General features: G+C 40.1%; 1 protein-coding gene across 2 annotated transcripts; it reads right to left on the bottom strand.

Annotated features, from left to right (window-relative positions):
- Positions 1-2,834: 2,834 nt before the first annotated feature.
- On the bottom strand, positions 2,835-8,394 carry cirbp.S (cold inducible RNA binding protein S homeolog). Of its 2 annotated transcripts, XM_041572865.1 has the most exons (8): positions 8,240-8,394; positions 7,631-7,738; positions 7,428-7,534; positions 6,525-6,645; positions 5,474-5,564; positions 5,317-5,384; positions 3,050-3,133; positions 2,835-2,969 (listed from the first exon to the last, which is right to left on the bottom strand). In XM_041572865.1, the coding sequence occupies exons 2-7, from the start codon at positions 7,728-7,730 to the stop codon at positions 3,129-3,131; spliced, it is 492 nt and encodes a 163-aa protein (XP_041428799.1). In that variant the 5' UTR covers positions 7,731-7,738; positions 8,240-8,394; the 3' UTR covers positions 2,835-2,969; positions 3,050-3,128.
- Positions 8,395-8,644: the final 250 nt, after the last annotated feature.

Raw genomic sequence — 8,644 nt, forward strand, 5'->3', positions numbered from 1 at the left:
GCAGGGTGTTGAGACTTTAGCCCCTATTTTCTTAGGGGTAATGTCTCCGTGCCCCTGTAGACTCACCCAGTCCTGAGGCTCCTTTACAACCTGTTTCAATGAACGGGTTAACTCAGCGTACCCCATCAGGTTGTGGCCTATGACAGCTCTGCATTGATCTATGGCCCCTTACAGCTAAGCTATCTGCTTGCTGCAGAAGTACTGAAAAACAGTCTTATATGTAGTAGGTGATCCAAATTAATTTAATTAACATGTTGATGAGATGTCTGATGTGCTGTCCTTTACCTCAGAGGCAGGACAAAAAAAACTGAGAAGAGGTGGAGCCAGCCCATATATACAGGAGGAGGGGCCAGGAGTCCACAGCTTTATTCAGTCCTGCCTCCAGAGGTGAAAGATGACAAACTACGTCTGCACTGAAATACCACCATCCAGACACTGATCAAAACAGACATTTGCAAAAGAAGGCTCAACTAATTATGGATGTAATATCTCTGTTGGGGTGCAAAAATGTATGCACCTAATTTTATGATGCATATTTTCTGTTAATCCAATAAACTTCATGTTTTTATGTGACTGCTGAAATACCACTGTTTCCATAAGGTATTTTATATATTAAAAGGAAGTAACTATTTTGAAAGCTCAGCCAATGATTAACAAAACTCCAAAGAATTGAGGGGTTCACAAACTTTTCACAACTGTAAACATTAAACCCAATAGGCTGGTTTTGCTTCCAACAAGGATTAATTAGTTTGGATCAAGTACTATTTTAATATTACAGAGAAAAAGGAAATCATTTTTAAAAAGTTAGATAATTTGATTATAATGGAGTCTATGGGAGATTGCCTTTTCGTAACCGAGCTTTCTGGATAACAGATTGCATACATATACCTATATTCCAGTTTGTTGCTTAAAGGGGAAGGAAACCTCGTCGGCGCTAACCCCCCTCCCGTGTATTGCCCCCCCTCCCTCCTGGCCTACCCCTCCCGCTGGGCAAATGCCCCTAACTTGTTACTTACCCTTCTGCGCAGGTCCAGTCCAGGGAGTTCACAGGCGACTTCTTCCACACAATCTTCTTCCTCCTTTGACTGGCGTTTTGGCGCATGCGCAGTAGGAGCATTTCGCCGGTACGGATCTACTGCGCATGCGCCAAAAGTCACGCGCATGCGCAGTAGATCGTACCGGCGAAACGATCCTACTGCGCATGCGCCGGTCAAAGGAAGATCGCGTGGAAGATGTCGCCTGTGAACTCCCTGGACTGGACCTGCGCAGAAGGGTAAGTAACAAGTTAGGGGCATTTGCCCAGCGGGAGGGGTAGGCCAGGGGGGAGGGGGTTAGCGCCGACGAGGTTTCCTTCCCCTTTAAGTATTTATTTTGGGGGTAACATTTTCCTTCAAGCAAGGGTAGTCATTACCTTAAGTGGAAACTACAGGAGCCGCCTTATCACTTTTGCCTATCCAAATTAGGGGCAGAAAGGGAAATCGCGTGACTTTGTCACAAAACAAGGAAGTAAAGAATGTTTTCCCCTTCCCACCCCTAATTTGCATATGCAAATTAGGATCCAGGGGTCCTAAAATAGTGGATTCGGTGCATCCTTACTTTGTACATGGGTAGAGCTTCATTCCAAACTCCCATACCTGGGAAGAAGTTTCCCCACTTTGAAAATCTGGGAAATGTGGATCTTCTGAAAAGAAGCCACCATCCAGCAGGAACCCAACCACACTTGATTTGTAGTACTTTTGTGAACTTGCCTGGTAACCCACCCTCTCCTTAATATTTTTTCAGTTAATTACTAATAGTGCAAAAAAAAAAAAAAACCAACCACACACAATGAAGGTACTTTAGCTATGCAAATAAAACCATTTCATATAAAATGATTTATGACCAGTTGCAGTTTACCAAAAAAGATGTCCCCAGAAAGGATACCTGGCAAAAGAAAGTCAGCCCTTGCCCATATACAAAATTTATATCTGCACTGTAAAAGTACAGTTCAATGTAAAAGAGGCTGTACAAAATGTTTCTATAAACTTGGCCGGATTTCAAAGTCTTGCACCCGTAGGCCACTGGCACCCCAATCTACTAACATATCCAACTCATCCCCACTTGTCTAACCCTTCTGCTGCAGTTTCTGGATCGCCATTTAGTTCAGTCTGATGTAGCTGGGATGGTGTCCACCCAGTTTGCTGCCCTAAGCCATTGTGGCCGGTAAAGTCCATTCACAGCAACCTACTTTGCAGCTATTATATTTATATATTTAACATCCATTCACACCAGCTTCAAGATTGTTGTTTTGGCCAAATAGAAAAATGTCCAGCCATGTTAAGCCAACTTTTATACTTAACTTGTTATTTTAAAATGTACCACTGTAAAAGTATATTTAAAACTAAACGTATTTTTTCAATAAAAAAAAAATTACCCCTTCAGTATGCGTCAACATTCTAATACTAAACTGCTATGTGCCCTTTGCCTAAAATATGCCACCAGAACTAGCAGCTTTTTGTGGCTACTAATGGAGAATTGCCTCTGCTAAAACAGTGCCTTCAAAGCCACCACTATTGTCTATTTTGTAGCTGCTACTAGTAGCTTTGCTCGTCTTGTTCATAGAGTTAGTGAGTTCTAACAAATGGCAGTTTTCATAGGTAAAATTGCAGTTTTGTAAAACATCCACTTTCGATAGAATTTCCCCATAAGCATTTACTTTTGAGTTAAGGACCCTCTAAAATGCATATATCCTAAACATGCAGCACCAACAAACTGCTATATAACAAGCTTAGATGATGAGGTGACTAAGTTACTTTGTTTCAAAACATGAGACCTTTAGAAACAAGACTTGCAAATAAGGTTTAGATTTTTTTTATTAGGGAGAGCAAGAGGGTTAAACTTTTAGATACTCTAAAGTTTTGATCCATATATAAACTTGCAGTTTTCAAGCCACGTCCTAGTAAGACTGTCTTCGAGTGAACAGCCCGCTCCTAAAAAAAAAAAAATTAAAAAAGTATTAAAAAAAGTGCTTAGACAGGTTCAATACAAAAATCGCAATGCCAATACACACCTTGCAGATTGTGGTAAGACTGTTGCAAGTGGTTCAGTTTAAGGTAACTATTCCAACGTCATTCCTAATATGGATCTAGTCAGCCTGTAAAACATAATTTGATTAGTTGTCAAATCAGAAAAGCTAACCAGAAAGCAGAATGAGGACAAGTGTGAATTTGGTGCTGATGTGTCAATTTCTTGGGCGGTTGCTTTTTTGGCCATTTAGTTAAGTTACAGGGCACTGCCAAGCGTCTTACTTTGTTTCCACAAAAAAGTGAATTAAAAAAAATATATAAAGACATTGAGCACATGAACGGCTATTTGATTCAAGTGGAACTAAAGCAGAGATCAGTTGGATCTGAAGACCCAAGGTTCATATTTAAAAGTTTCTGGGAGTAGTAATACATTTCACAAGCACAAAAAAAAAAGTTAATGAGCTCAAGGAGGAGGGACGTGGACAGGAGCAAAAGAGTTACCTCGAATTACTGGACTAATTCCACAAATGAACTAGCCAAGAGCAGCTTTCGTCTCAGGTTTCACAGGAGGCACAAACTTCATTTTCCAAGGAGACTGCCTCTTCGGTACTCTAGCAGAGGATTCTTAGAAGGTAACAGTATTGTTCTGTCTAAACTTAGTAACATACTGTCCCAACTTCCCACCCAGTGACATCATTTGTGTTTACAAAAACGGTCACATTATGAACTAGGGAGTTTGAGACCAGACAGTTCTATATCTGCCCTCCTCACAGGATAAAGTATGAGGTTGGGTTTAAATATATATTTTACCATGCGTTATGGTGAGATTTACTAGGGAAGGCAATAGTGCACACCACCCACCTAACATTTAAGTGTACAGCTGGATCATAACTAGTTGTTGCAGTTTTCACAATCCACAAGTGCCCATTAGAAAAAATGTGGTTAAGCACCAACTGACTAAACATGTACCCATATTCTAGCAACATCATAATAGGGCCAAGTTTGACAAAAGCAGTTTGTGTCCGCACTTAGTTTCCTTACTGCAAACACGCTTTAGTATTTTTTGACTCATGCTAAAAAACCAGCATGACCCAAGGGAGCCCAGGTGTTTGCAGTCAGAAAATACAAGGGTACACTTAACTTGTGAACCACTTGAATTATCCACTACAATTTAGTACGTTTCTAACAAGTTCCCCTTTAAGAAACCCACTAGCCCTCATATTTGTGGACCCCATCTAGCATAAGATAAATCCATGTTGTGCAGAAGTTAAACGTCAGGAGCGCAATTCTTTTCACATTGGTTTTTTAATAGGCTTCGTGAAGCCAATCGAAAGTAGAATACAATTCCTTTGCCACTTCAGTACAATAGTTGCATGTTTTAGTAAAAAAAAAAACTGACAATATAAACAAACATTTTAAGAACTTCTGACATTTTACTGGAGAGAGACGAACACTATTCACTTTATGTATCAAGGAGGTGTAGCCACTATATACAGCGCACCCAGGCTCTGCCCTGCCTTGTTACACTAAAGGATTGAAATTTTAAGTGGACTTCACATAAAATTAACTTCATGTAACCCAAAAATACAGCAGCTTAAAGTTCTTGAGAAAATGCTACAGGACAAGCCTAACAGTCTGCTATTATCATCATAGGTGCTCCTAGCAGTCTGCTACTAACACAGGTGGTTCTCTGTTTCTCTCCTAACAGCACCTATCCGCTTAGGAAGTTACTTCCCAGCACTACTTAACCAGAAAGGCAAGCAATCCCACCTGATCAGCCTGAATGGAACAGCATAGTAGGATAGGAATATCCCTGCAGAACACATTAACTTTAAGAATGAGATTAGGTGTCCAAAGATTAAAGTCTTTGAGACACAGCTGTCCAACAAATTAGAGAAGCTGTCAGGCTAACTGTCTATTAAAAAAAAAAAAGTGAACACAAGTAGATATACTACACAAACGATTCGGCGAAGCTCCAAAAATCTTTATAAATACAGCCATTGGAAGGACGATCTTGAGTCAGGAATGGATTTTACTCGTGTGTAGCTGAGGACAAGAAGCAGGCAGAGTTGTAAAGGCACAGATTCCAGCATCACCTCCCCTAATCTGGTACTAAATACCCTTCCCAGCTATGTCTACCCAACACTTATTGCCTGTAGCCAGGACCGAACACATGCATTAGAGGCATCTGAGAAGTTTAATAGCCATGGTGAGAAGTTTAACAGCCATCAATGGATGGGAAGACGAAGTCCACAGCTGACATACCACCCTTGCCTCCCCCACCACCAACAACTTCCCCTCACACACTTACCATAACTGTCGTAGCTATCTCTGTAGGAACCTCCAGCACGATCACCATAGCTGCCTTGACTCCTGCCACTAAGACATAACATGTCAGAATAAAGATTAAGTGCTTCAAAGTCTTTAAACAGGAGGAAATAAAAAAAAAACCAAAACAAACTTCTTACCTGCTATAATAGTCCCTGGATCCACTGCTACCGCCATAACCTCCACTTCTGTTATCAAAACGGCTGCTTCCATATCCTCTGTCTCCACCACCTACAAAATGGTATTCATATAAACAAAATCTTACAAGGCAACTAAAAACCACCACATGTCCAGCTCTTAGTGTAGGAAATAGATTAAGCCTCTTCTGGGGCAATACAGACCAGCTAGAGTATGCATTACATAGTGTGATTAGGAGTCCCCTAAATGGGTGTTATACCTTTAAGGTAACTTTTACTATGTTATAGAATGGTCACTTCTAAGCAACTTTTCAATTGGCCTTTTTCTTCTGACTCTACAGCTTTCAAATGGCTGTCGCTGACCCCCATCTAAAAAGCAAATGCTCTGTAATGCTACAGTTATTGTTACTGTGTATTACTCATCTTTCTATTCCAGCTTCTTCTTCAATGCATGATTGCTAGGGGAATTTGGACCTTAGCTACCAGATTGCTTAAAGGGATCCTGTCATCAGAAAACATGTTTTTTCAAAACGCATCAGTTAATAGTGCTACTCCAGCAGACTTCTGCACTGAAATCCATCGATTTTTTTTATATTCAATTTTTAAATCCGACATGGGGCTAGACATTATATATATGTTTGCTCTTGAGAAATGGATTTCAGTGCAAAATTCTGCTGGAGCAGCACTATTAACGGAAAATTATTTTCCTATGCCAGTTTCCCTTTAAAATGCAAATTGAAGAACTGTTGATTAAAAAGATAAATTACTCAAAAAACCTTTAACAAAAAAATTGTATCAGATTATCACTCTACATCGTACTGATCATACAAGATTATCTCAAAGGTGAACAACCACTTAAAGGGGAAGAAAAGTGCATCTAAAGCGCAAAGCCTAAAATAGCAGTTTCAAGGCTATGGGGCCGTCTGTAAATTCAACACTGATGTAGGAGCTGTACAAACACCAATGGGTAAGAGATGCAGTTTAAACTTCAGTTTTCCAGTCTGTACATCACAGACCGAGGTTCAGTGTGCCTGCACGTATTAAAGTTACAAACCTCGGCCTCTGCCTCCACGGAAGAAGCCTCTGCCTCCAGAAGAGCCACCTCTGTAACCACCTCTTCTATCACCAGAAGACTTGCCAGCCTGATCAACGCGGATTTGACGGCCATCTACAGCCTAAAAATCAAGGGAAAAAAAAAAATTTTACATTTAACAGATTGCTAGATTAAGCATACAGTTTAGCCTTTAAAATGACAGCAGCAGACTAAGAATTTGAAGCTTGTCAAAAAAAAAAAAAAAAAAAAAAAGCCCCCCCTCTACCTCCCAGCACAATTAACTATATTAAAGCATTTAAAAAAAAAAAAAACCCATAATGAATCTCTTCCAGTTGTGCCATATCTCAAATAGGGCAAAATTAAGCCATGCCCTCAGCTTTATCCTAAGTGTGCGTGCCACTATCTCCTGACCAGACTTCTTAAGCCGGAGGTCAGTCGCTGCACTGTTGGGAGGATTTTTAGCCTGCATGTTAAACTTTAAGTAGGATTTATTTCTAGGAGTGCTGCAAACAGGGAAGGCAGCAGCCAGGTCAGCCATAAATCCTCTACAGCATTATACATTTAAACAGTGCTTTGACCAAGCAATAGTTCACCAGATTTTTTATGGCAGAAAGGACATTCTAAAAAATGAGCCAAATGAGTAATGCTTTAGTCAAATTTATAGGTAAATGTCAAGGTAGTTTAGCCCAAGAGATATTATATAGGCATAGGCAAATAACGCCCTCAGAATTATTGTACAGTCTGAAAGTATTCCTAGTAGTAAGTACAGGATAGAGCCAATGGTGTAAGACAAATACTAAACAAGGTAGGGCAGAACAATGCCTGCCTGTAAATTCCAACCCCTGGCAATTCTAGACTAAAGATCGTGCATTATATTCAAGATTCTGGAACTTGTGTATGTACCTTCCCATTCATTGCCATCATAGCATCCTTGGCATCATCAGGATTCTCAAATGTGACAAAGCCAAATCCTCTTGATCTCTTTGTTTCCCGATCCTTCACCACAACAACTGCAATTAAATGTTGCTTTAGTAGGAGAAATACATCCAGATCTTTACTTTAAGAGTCGTACGTATTAACAGATTCAAAAAAAAAATAAAATGTACCTTCAGAGATCTGCCCATATTTGCTAAACACTTGCTCCAAGCTTTCCTCATTGGTGTCAAAATTCAGACCACCGATAAAGAGTTTTCCTTCATCAGACATGACGAGACCTGAAAGAGACAACCACATGAAAAATCTTTCCCAAGATGGCCGACACCACGTGGCATAGATGGAAATCTTGCCGCACAGGCACAATAGAAGGCGGGAAAAATGCGCGCATGACGTCACTCACTAAGAGAACGAGGAGTGGGCCATTTCCTGGGTAATTTCCAGGTAAAAGCTAGAATATGCATCCGCCATTAACCCTTTGGTTTATGGACTTTTAATTTTTTAAAAAACTACACGTGAACGAATGACTAATATTCTTCACATTTAAAAAATAAATATATAACATAAATCACATCCCCCCCTCCGGACATCGACTAAAGCCACATATAAACGCATGCCTGTTTTACCGTGAAAGCAGAAGAATGACAGTATCTGATGCGAACAATTTTAAGCCGGCATTTCAAGCAAATGCATAGTTGGCCACATTTCAGCTACCACGTTGTATTTTAGGCAACAAAGGCCACACAATCAACGTACACATTAAATATATAAAATAAACTTACGTTTATTGATCTTCAAACAAGTCAACACCACTTAGAAGCCGAATGCGAAGTGCGCAGCTAGCTGCGGAACTTGGTCTTTTAAACGAAACATAACCCCGCCCACGTCATGAATAATTCCTTTCATTATCGTTTGGGCGATACCATTTGAACTATAGTACATTATTTAAATAAAACAAGCCAGAGCAATGCGGGTGAATTAGGAATGCACCCCAACTGTATTCGATTAGTGTGTTAAAAAATATTACAGGGTATATTTGCATTTTTGTTGATTATTAAATCATAACCAAAGCGTACACTCGTATTTTACAAATGGATTCATTTAAGAGGAGGAGCCATGACGGCTTGGTCGCCTGACCGCTTCTTGAGGAATGTTTGCTGGTATTGGCTAAATATTGCCGCTGGGCG

This window comes from Xenopus laevis, chromosome 1S, assembly GCF_017654675.1.
Source record: "Xenopus laevis strain J_2021 chromosome 1S, Xenopus_laevis_v10.1, whole genome shotgun sequence".
NCBI lineage: Eukaryota > Metazoa > Chordata > Amphibia > Anura > Pipidae > Xenopus > Xenopus laevis.